Genomic DNA, 17,854 nt, shown 5'->3' on the forward strand with positions numbered 1-17,854 from the left:
TTTCTTCGTCTTCGTCTTCAGACCCATACCGAGCTTCGTCTTGGCTTTCATCCCTGTCCAGACAGCTGTGGCGGCGGTTCTCTCACCGAGAGTCGAATCTCTCGCAACGATGCGATTCCGCGCTTTCTCAGCGAGTATCTTATCCGCCGCGTGTCTCTCGGTGAGATCGTTGCTCCGAGAGTATGCTATATCGTGTTCGCGACACGCCGCGTCCAATGGATTTATACCTCGATCGCCTCTGACTAATCGCTTCTCCAACCGTGTGCCTGGCCCGCAAAACTGATAGCCGGGAATATGGAATTCGATCGGAAGTGTGTTTATCGCGTGATTTAATAGGCCTCTACCTATTTTCGTTGACATTCGCTGCAATTCTTTATCAATGGCGCCGGACCGTCGATGTGTGTTTCCTGCCACGGCTGATTGTAGTGTTTGTAACAGCGACGATACGTCTGAACCTCCGGATCCGCTTTTATGTGTTCCGGAAGTTTGTCCCACCCGTAGTGGACGTGATCACCGCACATTCGCAACAGAACAGCTTTTGACACAAATTGTAGTTGTTCGACGCTCAAATCGCGAATGTCGGAAGGACTTGATAGCAGAACGAACATTTTTTCTCTACTGAGCGACTCGTGATTTCGCGCACCTATAAATAGGCAGGCGTTCGATCCAATCGGTAGTGTTGAAAAAATGAGATTCGTGCGACAACCTTTGACGATACGCGTGACGAATTGCGACGACAGATTACGATCAATGGAGGACAACGCAGAGATGCGCAGGCACGGTACGATGCTACCGACTACTATACGCGCGATCGTTTGCGGCCCCTCGAATTGTGGTAAAACCAACGTTCTGATAAGTCTACTGGAAAGCCCGCACGGTGTACGTTTCGAGAACGTGTACGTGTACTCGAAGTCGCTGCAACAGCCGAAATATCGATATCTGGAGAATTTGTTGACGCCGATTGACGAAATCGGCTATTTTACGTTCTCCAATAACAGTGACGTCATTCCACCGAGCGAGGCACGTCCAAACTCGATTTTCGTCTTCGATGACGTGGCGTGCGACAAGCAAAATACGATAAGAGAGTACTTCTCAATGGGTCGTCACTCGAACGTCGACTGCTTCTATCTCTGTCAGACGTACGCGAGAATACCAAAACATCTTATACGCGACAATGCGAACCTGTTGATCTTGTTTAAACAGGACGGTACCAACTTGAAACACGTGTACAACGATCACGTGAATACCGACATGTCGTACGGGGATTTCAGTGAATTATGTCGTACTTGTTGGCAACAAAAGTATGGATTTCTAGTGATAGATAAGGACAGCTCATTTACGAACGGGCGATACAGAAAAGGATTTAACGTGTTCGCGATACCGCAAAACGATTAGTCGCTGTCGACACTCTGTCGACATGGCTGAAAGCGATAATATTCGCGAGCGTGAAAAGATTGCGAGGGAGATTGAGAAAACGAGCGAATCGATCCGCAAGAAACATCGCGCTTTGAAGACCGGTAAGATCGACGACGATATCGCGGTCAAGACTCATTTTAGGCCTATTATCGAGCCACTACAAAAAATCGTCGACAACTCTAGCTTAATCGCGGTGAAAAACGAGCCGGAGAGTAACGCTGACACTATAATTAAAACGTTACCCATCAAGCGGTACAAGGAGGAAGAGGAGGAGGAGGAGGAGGATACGACACCGAAAAAGAGACAACGATTGAAGGTGAATCGTTTATCGACATCGGATGAACCGCTGATAACCTCCACACCGTCCGCGACAACGAGAATCGTACAACCCACGATACCCGAATCACTCGCAATCGAAAATGTTTTCGAAACCACGGGCAACCCGCTCGAATCACCATCTGTTCGAAACATGTTACAAACGTTGGAAGGTCAAAAAATGTTACAAGAGCACTTCGGGCCACTGGCACAAAAGTACATGAGCGCTCACCTTAGTGGCGACAGAAAAACCCAGATCGATTACGTGTACGGTATGTATCTATTTCGACAAGAATGAAATGTGGTTCGGTAACAAACGATTCGACATCGGCGCAGATGACTCTATAATCATAGACAAGGTGAGGTACATTGGTACACCTGGATTATACGAGTTGATCTTCAAGAGAATTCCCGATGATGACATATACACTGAGGACGATATGCAAAAATATAAGAGCATATTAATGGCGACGAGTGCGCATAAACGTCAATATGATGCGCAAGGTCAATTAAAGAGCAACAGGGGATACAAGTATAAACACATAATTGCACCGCTGATGTCAATCGAATCGAAAAAGAAAAAATGCGGTACGGGAGTATCCATGCCTCGCGCGATGACGCTAACCGACAATAAGATCGATTACGTGCACTGGGACGATCCCAACGAGCTAGTGGATCGTCTACGATTGCTCGACGCTTCGCGCCGAGCTGGCCACAACGCTCACGACAACGAGATCCTGTCGATTATAGAGGAACTTCGCGAAGTCAGCCTTATTATAAATTAAACGGTGTCTCAACGAAACTGATCAGTCGATCGACGTCACTCGCATCGAGAAAAAAAATGCCCATCAACAAATTTGGATTATTCGAACAGAGAAATGAAGCAATTAGAACAAGCGATCATTGGGGTAAATCGGTGACAAGTTACTTGCGTCAAAACGCTCTGTGTCGCGTCGCTACGTACTATGACGCGAGGTCGCGCAAGATTCGCCGTGTAGCGCAACCTGAGGCTGATACCGATGCAGTCAACAAACTGTACGTGGAACAATGCGTTAAAACGTTGAAGAATCAGCAGAAAGAATCAGACGAGAAGCTGACTGCGTTCGAGAAGGACGTGCGAGCTTTGCAGACTGCGATAAACGAGCTTCAGCGTGCAATTAACACTAATTCTGAAACAGCTACGAGCGGCTAAGGAGCGGCTATTGTACAATTATTGAACATCTACAAAGGCTTATCGAACGAAGGGTTATCGAACTACAATGAGTGGCAGTGATCGAAGAGGAAACGGCTGTGAACGAGGCTACGAACAATTCAAGAACAGCTGCGAACGAGGTTATGAACACCTCAGGAACGGCTGCGAACAAGGCTATGAACACGTCAGGAACGGCTACATACGAGACGGCATACAACTCTGGAACGGCTACGAACGGGTCAGAAACGATTGCCAACGAGGCTGCGAACGGGTCAGAAACGACTATCAAACGTGTAAGGAACGACTATCGAACGGGGCAGGAACGGCAACTAACGGGGTAGGAACGGTAACGAACGGCTATCGAACGGGTCAGAAACGGCTATCGAACGGGGCAGGAACGACAACTAACGGGGTAGGAACGGTAACGAACGGCTATCGAACGGGTCAGAAACGGCTATCGAACGGGGCAGGAACGGTTATCGAACAGTAACGAATGATAAAACGCACGGTGATACTCGGGGCACAGATCGTTTGATCGACGAATCGAAACAATGATGGATCGGCGATCGGGAATAACCGAGGAAGCGAAGAAACAACATAGTTTAGAGAAACGGCAGTTGGTGAACGAATTGCACGCGCCGGCGAGAAAAAATTTTCCCCGAAGACATGTCATAGTGCGGGGATACGATGACCTGTGGCAAGCTGACATTGTCGAGATGCGTCCGTACTCTCGTTTCAACAGAGGTTACCACTACATACTCACAGTCATCGATGCGTTGAGCAAGCACGCGTGGGCCGCACCTCTCAAGAGTAAAGGCGGAAGCGAGACAGCTGACGCTATCGCTGAGATAATTCGAAATAGCAAAAGATGTCCGAAAAACTTACAGACTGATATGGGGAAGGAATTTTATAACGCTGACGTGCAACGGCTCATACGGAAACATGACATCAATCATTATTCTACATATTCAGTATTGAAGGCATCGATCGTTGAGCGATTCAATCGCACACTGAAAAACGACATGTGGAAGATGTTTACGCTGAACGGATCTTACAAGTGGATCAGCGCGTTGCCGCGACTCGTATCGGATTACAACGCGCGCAAGCATCGAACGATCGGTATGCGACCCGTCGACATACCCCGACTTACCCCCGCGGTCGCTGAAAGACTCTTGGCTACTGTGTATAACCGTGTAAATATCGCGGGTCCGGCAAAATTCAAAGTAGGTGACTCGGTACGCGTTAGCAAGTACAAGACAATTTTTGAGAAAGGTTACACGCCAAATTGGACAACCGAAGTGTTTAAAATTGTAAAAGTGCAGCATACTAATCCCGTAAGCTATCTACTTGAGGATTATCGCAAAAAACCTATCGCTGGAGCGTTCTACGAGCACGAGTTGCATCGCGCGAATTATCCGGACGTGTATCTCGTGGAGAAAGTACTGCGTAGGAGGGGTGACGAGGTTTACGTGAAATGGTTGGGATTTAACAATTCGCACAATTCTTGGATACATAAAGACAATGTGATTTAATTCATACAGTGTTTATTTTTAATTTTCTGGAAAAATATATGTGTATAACATATATAATATTTGAAAAATGAAAATATATATATAAATCCTTATCAATATTCCTTGCGATAGTACATGTATTTTTTAATATAAGATGTATGAGATATGCATTACAAAAATATATGAAATATAAAAATACAAAAAACCTTTATTAATATTTCTTTCACACACATTTTACAATGGTATCTTATAATGCCCCCACGGTAGCGTATCGGTGGTTTCGGGTACGATATATCGCTTGTCATCGTACGGACTCAGAGCAATTTTTGTCTCGCGGATTGTGTATACTTGGTGCAATTTCGATCTTATACACGACTGCTGGCGCGTCATTTCAATTTCTTCTTTCAAACACCGTGTGTAATCGTCAAACGTTATCGTTCTCGCGACAACGTTGCTCTTGACACCTTTAACTTTCTTCGTATCCTTTTTCCCATCGACTCGTAACGCGTACATTTTTGCTCTGAGCCCGGCAAATTCGGTCATTATGGTACCGTTATTTTCATCCTTCATTAGACCCGGTACCTTTTTATTTACGAGCGGTATACCGTACGCGTTATCAATTGGATAATCGCTCGTATCAAATCGGTTGATATCGCGCTTCATGTTTTCATATACATCGACGCATTCGATGTGATATATTAGACTATCTGTGTCGGTGTACATTACTCGGCATTTGTCGCGATACAGAGGAAACATGTACTCGTGGTGAAATTCGTACAAGCACGTTTTAGAAATGTCTAGTATGCACATGCCGACATAGATTGGTTTATAAAATTTTACTTCTAGTTTGCGTAACTCTATGGCAACGAGATTCTCCGAAAAAATACTTCGACTATGGAAATTTGGTTTCGCTATCATTGCTTCTGCGCCGTATCGTCCGTCCCACTTTGTTAATAATTTTACGTCGACACGATTACGCACATTTTCCATCGTCTTGCCAAATACCGCGTTATTCATCAGTTTATATAAATTTTTTTCAAAATCATTTTTCGCGAGTGTTCTAAACTGTGTATTTAATTCGATATAACTGCGAAGCCACGGAGATTGTGAAAACTGTAAAATTCGATGTATTTTTGTAACGCGAAGGCCGTGTCGCGTACATTGCTGTAGATTACGGTAGTGTATCACGTAACGCTTCTTATCGTATAATGTTGCGAGGAGTTTGTCTTGCCGCTTGCCGGGCGGCTTGTCGCGTGTCGGACAAAATGGAAGGTCAGTGTGCGTATCGTGAAGATGTTGCGGGTACTCAAGATCGACTTCGAGGATATAACCCGTAGGCGAATCTAACGCGATCGATGCTACGTCAAAATTCGACACGTCATCGACCCATCGAAAATCGGCATAGGGCAACGGTTGACACATTGCCCATCCGTATAAATTATTTACATCGAAATACATCAAATACGACGATGGTTTCGATGGATCGTACGATTGTTGCATGTACTTGTTATTAGCGCGCGCGTATCTGTTGGAACACTGACTCAGACCACCGCGTATACCGCGTTCGATAAACATGACCATGTCGATGTCGGTAAGCAATTCGAACGTAATCTTTGTATGCTTCAACATGGCGTCCCACGTGTATCCGGGAAGAGTATAATAATACGCAGGGTCGAGTCCGTAACTTTCGATACATTTCTCGCGAAAGTTTTCAAAAATATCGGCTAATAACAAGACATCGATTTTAAGATATAAATCGCTATACTCGCCTAGCGTTCGAATGGAGAATCGCGTCCAGATGTTCTCGGCGTGCGCGTAATCGCTCTCGGATATAGTTTCACCGGTTAAGGAACTGTAAAATGATTCGCGCGGTGGTAAACATGTATCTTGCAACTTGTCAACGGAATCGATGTATTCGTATGGAAACACACCTTTTCGTGTTAATAATTTGAAATTTTCACTCGATAAATTTTGAAATTCTGATTTTAAAATATCCAGTTTATCTTTATCTAGATAAGATGCTAATTTGTCGAGACTTGCCGTAAGAAATTTGAATGAATCGATGAAGCGTAATTTTACTTGATTTTTTGGTTTTTCTTCCTTAAGATCGACGTTTTTGGTAAACGATATATATTTCTCTTTCGTTATTGGAAGTAACTCGACTCCCCCTTCGAACGCTGTGGCTATTTCCTCGATAATGAAATGCGAACCATAACCGGATACATTATGAAACACTATCGGAATACAGAAAGACTCTTTATAATTTAAATTACAATTTGAATGCGCGGGACCTCTGTACCGTCCAGTCAAATGGCAATGATCGCGTACGCGTGTATCGTCTTGCGCGAACGGTTTTTCGCATATATGACATTGAGTAGCGCTATTAAATTTTTCACACTCCTCAAATGTTAAATCTACCATAGGGACATTAGTAGTTAAAATATTTTTTACACGAAATGCTAACATTTTAAGTTGCTCGACGAACCATGCTATACAATCGGTACTGCGACGCGAATGATATGCGGATAATGAGTCGTTGTACGAGCAATGTATATAATATGCTATGCTAAATACTTGATGGTGCTGGCACATATTCTTCCCTTCCTCCATCTTGGCCAGAACGCATTCCAAGTCGGCGTACACGATGAATGGAAGCTGCTCTTTCCTGTTGTAATTGTTGAACGATAACCACTTGTCCTTATCGCTCGGTAACCGGATAGCGCAGTCGTTTATTTTTCCGCAGTCTACCGTATGTAACTGCAACTTGTCGTCCGAACCAAAGTAATGCATGCATCTATAAAAGAAAATAAAAATTTTTAAAAAATTAAAAATTTATGCAATGCATTATATTTTATAATTACATAAATTATTCAAATTATACACACCGATCGCAGATATATTTTTGATTCTTGTGTTTGCTCAGTTGCGAGCTCACGAGCCGGGATAAGTTCTTGATCCATGCGAAATGTCCGACATTGTTGCCGTCTTCCACGTACAACAAGTTGACATGCTTGTCCCGCTTCTGCTGCGAAAGACGTATCGGAACAATGCTGTTCTTCTCTTCGATGCTGTAGACGTTGATCGAAATATCGTTGACAAGTTCAAACTTTTTTAGTTGGTTCAACGTCATCGGAAACTCAATATTTTGTACATTTAACACCGTCGTATAGTGGGGATATGAAGATTCCCGATTCGTGTCTCTTTCAGCGGGATATAGAGCGGCGACCACTGCCCACGCGAAACACGCATTGTCTTTTGATTGTACGTTAATCACTGCTCTCTTCATCATAATCTCCCGCGACAATTTTATATGGCATCCCGCGCGCATAGGATTATACTTATTTATATTTACAGTTAAATTCTGTATTCGTGACAATGCCCAGCCACTATCGCGTTCCTGAAATTCTTCCAGCGATGCTAGAGTGGGTTCGATAACGCGACGCTCGTACCACTCGTGTAAATCGGATGTGCGAAAGAGTTTACAGTTTCTCGTATTGGTACTTTTATTTGCGCGCTTATCACCCAACACAAATTCACCATTGAATATAGTGTTCACTTTTACACTGTTGTGTCTTCTTATAACGTCCTGCACATGTTCTATCACAATGTCTTTGGCGTCATCGAGAAATTGACGAGGTTCGATATGGTTTGCGTTAATCACAGCACCGGTCAGAATACGGTTATCGAACGCGGTATCAATCTCGCGCCACACAAGTTCATTTTGATGCGCGCTACATCCGGCACCCGCGTTATTGTCGCCACTGTAATTACCACCACTGGGCATAAACTGTCTCTGCAATCGAGTCTTTGCACCTTCGAGTCGCGCGATCCAAGCAATCAATGATTGTCGATTCCCGATCGATAATCGTAGTCGTTTGATCCGAGTTTGCTCTTCCAGCGACTCGATGTACTCGTTGCATCGTTGTAGCCATGCAAAATATTCGCCCAAGGTGGCAATTTGGTTGGATCGCTCCACCAGGTCGCGTTCAGTCTGTTCGATATTTTCCATTTTTTTTTCACTGAGTGCAAATTGGGCACATATTGCATGGAAATCTTATATACAACGGCTCGCTACACCTTGAACAAAATCGGCCATCCATCGCATTAAGTGTCTCAATTTTATGTTTTCTAATAGCATACATCATTTGGCTATCCACGCCTTGCAATGCAATCATACACGAAGGACATACAGCTAGAGCACCACCCGTGGAATAATAACTGTATATGATACAAAATTTTGTACTACGTGCGTTTAAAGCATTAATTTCCGCAACAGACACTATTTTCTCTCTGAATTCCGTGGAGTTCTCACTGCAGTCACTAATGCAGTCACTGTCAGATGACAACGCGTGATCTTCGTCTTCCATTTTTATATATATATATATATTAATATATATATATATATTATCACACAACACTGACAGAACACTATACTTTTTGACTATACTTTTACTATACCGACGCGACGTGTCGATGCGCGTTCAAATCATGTACTGTGACTTGATGCGCTTCAATCCTCCCTGTATTTCGTCTAAACCTTTTCATCTTTGTGTAAAATAAATAAGTGGTGTATCATAATAATCATTTATTTACATCTCAGAAAGAATTCGTTCTCTCTCACGCGCGGCAAGGGCACAAAGCAGCCGAATATCGGCGCTGATACGTTGCAATTCTTCCTAGAAAAAATATGGAAAATAATTCTGGCCCTAATATTCAATCCTCTTCAAATACCGCTGTTTACCATCTGGACATCGGTTTATGATTGTTTATACTCGTCATAAAACATCCAACACATCCCCAAGCGTCCCCCGCCCCGCCCCGCAGCCCCCGCGCCTACGAAATCCCCTCCGTCCCGCGTGACGTCATTCCCCCGCGTTTATATTGTTTATGTTAAAAAATATATATAATGAAGAGGAGTCTGCTGCACTAGAGTGTCATTTCTTTCGTTGCTCTTCTGTGTTTCGGTGGTCTTGTGCAATCGCTGAAGAAAACGTAATTATCATCGACGACGATACGAATGATGATTACGATGATTGGATGGATCCAGCTGTGGCGGAGAGGATGGAGATAGAGAGAGAGGAGAGAGAGAGGAGAGAGATGGAAGATGATGAATCTGATATAGAACCCTTGGCGAAGGACAGTGATTATGATAGTGACAATAGTGTCGATATTCTTGATGAACGGTTACAAAAGAAACAGCGAGATTTAAGCATACCTGAAATAATGACATACAACGAAGCAACAAAGATATGTTGCATTTCCTATTACTACATGGAAAATGGATCGAAATATTGTATCGAATGCTTTCTAAGTGTACCGTATCAGTTTGAAGAAACTAGTGCTGTTCGAGAACATAGAACCATAGCTTATGTTCATTTGGAAAATTCGAGTATGTCATGCACAGGGTGCAGAAAATGTTCGAATCAAATATTGGCCTGCAACATGTGCCCTATTTGCACAAATTAAATAAATGGATCATGGATAACATTGTAAGTAACTTACAATTTATTATATATCAAAAGTATCTTAAAATAAATTATTATTTTTTTTATTTTAATTAAGATAAAATTAATGTAGCGTTTTTCCTGTTTCAGGAGCTGCCTCTCCCTTACAGCCCGGCGCACCGTCCGCATTATTTTATATTCATCTTTTTTTTTCCTCCTATATTTTATTAATTTTTAAATTTTATATAATTTTAATATTAAGTACACACACACACACACACACACACACACAATTTGTAATACTCATACACACATTTAAATAAATTATATATATTTTTAATTGTAACAAAAAAAAAATTGCAATTATTTACACGCCTTTCCCTTGCGCTCCAATCCTTTGCATGCTCTCGCATTAATTATAAGTCTCGCTATCGTTTTCTCTCGTACGCATTCTTTTCGCACGCGATATTATCGTTCTCTCTCACACGCGCGGCAAGGGTACAAAGCAGCCGAACATCAGTGCTGATACGTTACAATTCTTCATTAAAAAAATAAGATAAAATAAAATAAGATAAAATAAAATAAAAAAAAAGGGGGAAATGATTTTGAGTTAGGCCCGAAGACCCAATCCTCTTCAAATACCGCTGTTTATCAATCGGTTTATGATTGTTTATACTTGTCATAAAACATCCAACACAAGCGTCCCCCGCCCCGCCCCGCAGCCCCCGCGCCTACGAAATCCCCTCCGTCCCGCGTGACGTCATTCCCCCGCGCCACCGAAAACCCCCTCCATCCTGCGTGACGTCATTCCCCCGCGCCGCTGAGATCCCCTCGCGCCTCACCCCCTTTGAGAGGACCTGCGTTAGAATCCGCCTTGTATACCTACTAACCTCCACACCGTCCGCGACAACGAGAATCGTACAACCCACGATACCCGAATCACTCGCAATCGAAAATGTTTTCGAAACCACGGGCAACCCGCTCGAGTCACCATCTGTTCGAAACATGTTACAAACGTTGGAAGGTCAAAAAATGTTACGAGAGCACTTCGGGCCACTGGCACAAAAGTACATGGGCGCTCTTCTTAGTGGCGACAAAAAAAACCAGATCGATCACGTGTACGATGTCTATTTCGACGAGAATGAAATGTGGCTCGGTAACAAACGATTCGACATCGGCGCAGATGACTCTATAATCATAGACAAAGTGAGGTACATTGGTACACCTGGGTTATACGAGTTGATCTTCAAGAGAATTCCCGATGATGACATATACACTGAGGACGATATGCAAAAATATAAGAGCATATTAATGGCGACGAGTGCTCATAAACGTCAATATGATGCGCAAGGTCAATTAAAGAGCAACAAGGAATACAAGTATAAACACATAATTGCACCGTTGATGTCGATCGAATCGAAAAAGAAAAAATGCGGTACGGGAGTATTCATGCCTCGCGCGATGACGCTAACCGACAATAAGATCGATTACGTGCACTGGGACGATCCCAACGAGCTAGTGGATCGTCTACGATTGCTCGACGCTTCGCGCCGAGCTGGCCACAACGCTCACGACAACGAGATCTTGTCGATCATCGATGAACTTCGCGAAGTTGGTCTTATAAATTAAACGGTGTCTCGACAAAACTGATCAGTCGATCGACGTCACTAGCATTGAGAAAAAAATGCCTATCAACAAATTTGGATTATTCGAACGGAGAAATGAAGCAATTAGAACAAGCGATCATTGGGGTAAATCGGTGACAAGTTACTTGCGTCAAAACACTCTGTGTCGCGTCGCTACGTACTATGACGCGAGGTCGCGCAAGATTCGTCGTGTAGCGCAACCTGAGGCTGATACCGATGCAGTCAACAAACTGTACGTGGAACAATGCGTTAAAACGTTGAAGAATCAGCAGAAAGAATCAGACGAGAAGCTGACTGCGTACGAGAGGGACGTGCGAGCTTTGCAGACTGCGATAAACGAGCTTCGGCGTGCGATTAACACTAATTCAGAAACGGCTATCAACCTGTAATGAGCGGCTGTAGTGAACGGTTTAGGAGCGGCTATTGTACAATTATTAAACATCTGCAAAGGTTTATCGAACGGGTTGGGAACAGCTATCAACCTGTAATGAACGGCTATCGAACGGCTATCGAACAGCTATAAACGGCTATCGAACGGTTATCGAACAGCTACGAACGGCTATCGAACGGCTATCGAACGGCTATCAACCTGTAATGAACGGCTATCGAACGGCTATCGAACAGTTATAAACGGCTATCGAACGGCTATCGAACAGCTATGAACGGCTATCGAACGGCTATCGAACAGCTATGAACGGCTATCGAACGGGCCAGGAACGTCTAGCAACGAATGATAAAACGCACGGTGATACTCGAGGCACACATCGTTTGATCGACGAATCGAAACAACAATGGATCGGCGATCGGGAATAACCGAGGAAGCGAAGAAACAACAGTTTAGAGAAACGGCAGTTGGTGAACGAATTGCACGCGCCGGCGAGAAAAAATTTTCCCCGAAGACACGTCATAGTGCGGGGATACGATGACCTGTGGCAAGCTGACATTGTCGAGATGCGTCCGTACTCTCGTTTCAACAGAGGTTACCACTACATACTCACAGTCATCGATGCGTTGAGCAAGCACGCGTGGGCCATACCACTCAAGAGTAAAGGCGGAAGCGAGACAGCTGACGCTATCGCCGAGATAATTCGAGATAGCAAAAGATGTCCGAAAAACTTACAGACTGATATGGGGAAGGAATTTTATAACGCTGATGTGCAACGGCTCATGCGGAAACATGACATCAATCACTATTCTACATATTCGGTATTGAAGGCATCAATCGTTGAGCGATTCAATCGCACGCTGAAAAACGACATGTGGAAGATGTTTACGCTGAACGGATCTAAGTGGATCAGCGCGTTGCCGCGACTCGTATCGGATTACAACGCGCGCAAGCATCGAACGATCGGTATGCGACCCGTCGACGTTACTCCCGCAATCGCTGAAAGACTCTTGGCTACTGTGTACAACCATGTAAATATCGCGGGTCCGGCAAAATTCAAAGTAGGTGACTCGGTACGCGTTAGCAAGTACAAGACAGTTTTCGAGAAAGGTTACACGCCAAATTGGACAACCGAAGTGTTTAAAATTGCAAAAGTACAACATACTAATCCCGTAAGCTATCTACTGGAGGATTATCGCAAAAAATCTATCGCTGGAGCGTTCTACGAGTACGAGTTGCATCGCGCGAATTATCCGGACGTGTATCTCGTGGAGAAAGTACTGCGTAGGAGGGGTAACGAGGTTTACGTGAAATGGTTGGGATTTGACAATTCGCACAATTCTTGGATACATAAAGACAATGTGATTTAATTCATACAGTGTTTATTTTTAATTTTCTGGAAAAATATATGTGTATAACATATATATAATATTTGAAAAATGAAAATATACATAAAAATCCTTATCAATATTCTTTGCCATAGTACATGTATTTTTAATATAAGATGTATGAGATATGCATTACATAAAAATATATGAAATATAAAAAAAAATACCAAAAAATCTTTATTAATATTTCCTTTAGTAGTATATTGTATCACACACACACATTTTACATTTTACATTTAATATTTGAAAAATGAAAATATACATAAAAGACATATGAAATATAAATGTGTAAGATATGTATTACATAAAACTATATGAAATATAAAAATACAAAAATATATACATGGTTATGTACAAAATATATACAATTAGTAATAAACAAAATATACATTTATTTACAAAGGTATCCTATAATGTCCGCATGGTAACGTGTCGGTCGAATCAGGTACGATATACCGCTTGTCATCGTACGGACTCACAATCAGAGCAATTTTCGTCTCGCAGACGGTATACACTTTGTGCAATTTCGATCTTATACATGACTGCTGTCGCGTCATTTCGATCTCATCGTGCAAACACCGCGTGTAATCGTCGAAGGTTATATTACGCGCTACGACATTACTTTTGACGCCTTTAACCTTCTTCGTATCCTTTTTCCCGTCCACTCTCACCGCGTACATCTTTGCTCTAAGCCCAACGAATTCGGTCATTATCGCACCGTTATTTTCATCCTTCATTAAACCCGGTACTTTTTTATTCACGAGCGGTATACCGTACTCATTATCAATTGGATAATCGCTCGTATCAAATCGGTTGATATCGTGCTTCATGTTTTCATACACATCGACGCATTCGATGTGATATATTAGACTATCTGTGTCGGTGTACATTACCCGGCAGTAGTAAGACTATGAGGTTTCTAACGCAGGGGCTCCGAGGGGGGGTGAGGGGCGAGGGGGAACTGCGGGGGGGGGGCGACGTCACGGAGGGGGTGATGACGTCACGCGGGGGGGGTGACGTCACGGGGGGTGATGACGTCACGGGGGGTGACGTCACGTGCGGGGGATGATGACGTCACGCGGGGATGATGACGTCACGTGCGGGGGATGATGACGTCACGCGGAGATGATGACGTCACGCGGGGGATGATGACGTCACGCGGAGATGATGACGTCACGCGGGGATGATGACGTCACGCGATGGATGAGGGGGTCCGCGCGGGTAGGGGGGATCCGCGGCGCGAGCGATGGACGAGGGGGTCCACGCGGGTAGGGGGGATCCGCGGCGCGAGCGATGGACGAGGGGGTCCGCGCGGGTAGGGGGGATCCGCGGAAAGAAGACGGTGGTGTGAGAAGAATAGCGCTACGTGTGGGAAAAGGATAGCGTAAAGTGTGTGAAGAGGACAGTGCGACAAGGATGACACGTGACATCATCAACGTGTGACAAGGATGGCGTCAACGTGGGACAAGGATGATGCATTATAAGATGCCACATAGGTGGGAGCAGGACGACGCAAAGGTAAGTGAGTGATAGCGACGAGCTTGTGAATGAGAGAGAACGATAATAGCGCGAAGAGAACGCATACGAAAGAGAACTATAATATCGCGAGAACAACGTGTGCGAGAGAGAACGATAATAGCTAAGATAACGCGTGCGAGCGAGAACGAAGATATCGCGAGACTTACAACTAACGCGAGACTTATTGTTAGAACGATAGCGCGTACGAAAGAGAGAGAGAGAACGATATCGCTATACTTACAACTAGCGCAAGAGAGACGCAAAGGATGGGAACGCAAGGAGAGGCGCGTAAATAAATACATTTCTTTTCAATACTAAATATAACATTTATTTTAAAATGTGTGCGTGTATTATACAATTTGTGTGTGTGTGTGTGTGTGTCTAATAAAATAATAATAATATAAAATTTAAAAATTTTAAAAATATAATAATAATAAGAATAGTAATATAATAATATAAAATTTAAAATTTAAAAAATATAATAATAATAAGAATAGTAATATAATAATAAAATAAAAATATAAAAATATAAAATACATGGGGAGGCCGCTCCTGCAACAGAAAAAGAGACATGTCATTAGCTTTATTTTAATAATTAATAATAAAAATTATAAAAAAAATAGATATACCTTAGCCCCCTGGGGCTACTAAGTCCTCCCACTCCTCCTCTTCTTCCCAATATTCCTCTTCTTGGACCCATATCTCTTCTTCTATTTCTTCGTAGGGCTCTTCCCCGAAGAGCCGCCGCAGATCAAATATATCTCCATCTAGGCCCTCCGGGGTGTCGCCCCACACGTCTCCAAAATTCTCCCTCCCGGCCCGGCGCACCGCCCGCACCCACTGGTGGTGCTCTATGTTCATGAAGCCCGGTATGCGGACTTCATCCTGGAACTACATAAAAAGTATAATTAATATAAATACAAAATTTTTTACACTTTTTCACAAAATAATCACAAAACACTACTTACGTTCCACGTGAAAGTCATGTTGAGTGCTACGATACATAATATGTCCATCAATTTCGTCTTCCAGTCCTTGTACAATGATGCAAGATGATCCATTGTTTTTTAAACTTTTACACACTTCTTACTCGCGCACTTCTAAACTCTTTCTGATGAGAGAACGAGGTCTCGGCACGAGATTTTATAGCAGAGATGCGGCATTATCACCATATCAAAAACGCGTCGTAAGACAAAAGTATATGCGGTCCCATGCAACTCTCAGCGTGGTATATAATATAATATTAATATTATCATATCGCTACTTTGTGAGGAGACAACGAGGTCTCGACACGAAACTTTAGAATAGGGACATATCATTATCGCTTTACCAAAAACGCGTCGTAAGACAAAAGTATGCATGATATAATATAACATTATAATGTGTCAACCCTGCTCGAACGGTCATCGAACGCAAACGAACGCTCGTCGAACGGTCATCGAACGGAAACGAACGACTGTCGAACGCAAACGAACGGTCATCGAACGGAAATGAACGGTCGTCGAACGGTAATTGAACGGTCATCGAACGCAAACGAACGCTCGTCGAACGGAATTGAACGGTCATCGAACACCCGTCGAACGGAAACGAACGCTCGTTGAACGGTCGTCGAACGGTAATTGAACGATCATCGAACGGAAATGAACAGTCATCGAACGGAATTGAACGGTAATCGAACGGAATTGAACGGTAATTGAACACCCGTCGAACGGAAACGAACGCCCGTCGAACGGTAATCGAACGGAAACGAACGGTAATCGAACGGAATTGAACGGTAATTGAACGCCCGTCGAACGGAAACGAATGCCCGTTGAACGGTAATCGAACGGAAACAAACGCTCGTCGAACGGTAATTGAACGGTAATCGAACGGAAACGAACGCCCGTCGAACGGAAACAAACGCTCGTCGAACGGGAATGAACGCTCGTCGAACGGTCATCGAACGTAAAACTATATTCAATTATCAAATATTTAAATGTTTTATCATGTACCACAATGTAGTATCGAAATACAATATCTGTGGCAGCTGTGTCGCGTACGGAAACACGATACTGCACACGTACATAGATAGAGATGAGGAAAGAAAGGAGAGAATAAGAAAGACGATAAAAATATATTGCATCATCAATTTATTATAAATATGGATTCGATGAATCATGATGTTTCAACCACCAATTATAAATCTTAAATACATTTTCTAAAGCGCAATTTTTTACATGATTTTCACAACGTACAGTATTCTTAACATCTAACTTATTTAAAGAAGCTACATCCTCATAATCTGCATCCAAAGTTTCGATAATCACATCGTTTCTTGCATCATTGTCCAGTATATCGGCTAGCCATTGCCGTTTTTCATGCCCTTTAACGTACACGAGAGGTGACGCATCATCATCCTCCCCCGTTGCACCCATCACCGCTGTCGTAATTAAACGTTTCGATTTCCAATATGAAACGTGTCCATCATTCCACGATAATCCATGGTGATTTTTCATCAACCATAAAACCTGACATCTCTCAGATTTTGTGAGCATGTGCCATGGTTCGGGACATGTAAAAATATAATGAGAAAGTACGGATCCCTTTCTCAGAACAGCAGCTTCCTTCACGACAAAATTTTTCCCAACGATAAATCCTTGTAGATCCACAAACGTTGGCACAGCCATGATGACAAGATCCGATCGCAGACTGATGTCGATCGTCAAACATCTCAATCTTTTATATTTTTTCATATGCAATGGAGGGGATATTTGCTGACTTATGTAATTTTGCGGACTACATTGGTCAATGGATTATATTCGACAACCCGATCGTGCAAGATGAGACAGTAGGCGGTAGTATTCGCCGGTATATTTTCCCTGCATTCAAACTCTATTCTCACGTCCACGGTAGCAGTTTTGACAGACTCGTTTTGTCGCGAGCAATCAATGACCGCGAGAGGACCGCAATGTAGAAACTTTGAAATGGTTAATAGCGTTGCATTATCATCGCATCCATAATAAGATTTGCGAAAACGAGAGTACATGTTGAATAGAACGG

The 17,854-nt window shown here is 43.2% G+C and overlaps 4 protein-coding genes across 5 annotated transcripts in view; all 4 read right to left on the reverse strand.

Annotated features, from left to right (window-relative positions):
- The window catches only part of LOC145959284 (uncharacterized), a 136,971-nt gene that overhangs the window by 84,098 nt on the left and 35,019 nt on the right, over positions 1 to 17,854 (reverse strand). The window lies entirely within an intron of this gene.
- On the reverse strand, positions 4,382 to 6,657 carry LOC145959266 (uncharacterized). The gene has a single exon (XM_083077938.1). It carries the CDS (start codon positions 6,061 to 6,063, stop codon positions 4,669 to 4,671), a length of 1,395 nt encoding a protein of 464 aa, XP_082934064.1. The 5' UTR covers positions 6,064 to 6,657; the 3' UTR covers positions 4,382 to 4,668.
- Positions 7,045 to 9,232, reverse strand: LOC145959268 (uncharacterized). Its single transcript, XM_083077942.1, has 3 exons — positions 7,586 to 9,232; positions 7,320 to 7,502; positions 7,045 to 7,228 (listed from the first exon to the last, which is right to left on the reverse strand). The coding sequence occupies exons 1-3, from the start codon at positions 8,441 to 8,443 to the stop codon at positions 7,133 to 7,135; spliced, it is 1,137 nt and encodes a 378-aa protein (XP_082934068.1). The 5' UTR covers positions 8,444 to 9,232; the 3' UTR covers positions 7,045 to 7,132.
- Positions 14,601 to 16,821, reverse strand: LOC145959271 (uncharacterized). The gene is made up of 2 exons (XM_083077945.1): positions 15,784 to 16,821; positions 14,601 to 15,706 (listed from the first exon to the last, which is right to left on the reverse strand). The coding sequence occupies exons 1-2, from the start codon at positions 15,874 to 15,876 to the stop codon at positions 15,446 to 15,448; spliced, it is 354 nt and encodes a 117-aa protein (XP_082934071.1). The 5' UTR covers positions 15,877 to 16,821; the 3' UTR covers positions 14,601 to 15,445.

The sequence above is a fragment of the Camponotus vicinus genome, unplaced genomic scaffold (genome assembly GCF_025532165.1).
Source record: "Camponotus vicinus isolate PSW18456_S1 unplaced genomic scaffold, iyCamVici1.0 SCAF_1, whole genome shotgun sequence".
Classification (NCBI taxonomy): domain Eukaryota; kingdom Metazoa; phylum Arthropoda; class Insecta; order Hymenoptera; family Formicidae; genus Camponotus; species Camponotus vicinus.

Bases quoted from the DNA above. Each gene is read 5' to 3' on its own strand.
- LOC145959268 (XM_083077942.1), bottom strand. From the start codon at position 8,443: ATGGAAAATATCGAACAGACTGAACGCGACCTGGTGGAGCGATCCAAC. The intron at 7,503-7,585 runs GTACAAAATATT...CAACGTCTACAG, and splicing joins ACTATACGACGGTGTTAAAT to CATCGAAGAGAAGAACAGCA. The intron at 7,229-7,319 runs GTGTGTATAATT...TTTCTTTTATAG, and splicing joins CAAAAATATATCTGCGATCG to ATGCATGCATTACTTTGGTT.
- LOC145959266 (XM_083077938.1), bottom strand. From the start codon at position 6,063: ATGTTGAAGCATACAAAGATTACGTTCGAATTGCTTACCGACATCGAC.
- LOC145959271 (XM_083077945.1), bottom strand. From the start codon at position 15,876: ATGGATCATCTTGCATCATTGTACAAGGACTGGAAGACGAAATTGATG. The intron at 15,707-15,783 runs GTAAGTAGTGTT...CTTTTTATGTAG, and splicing joins ACATGACTTTCACGTGGAAC to TTCCAGGATGAAGTCCGCAT.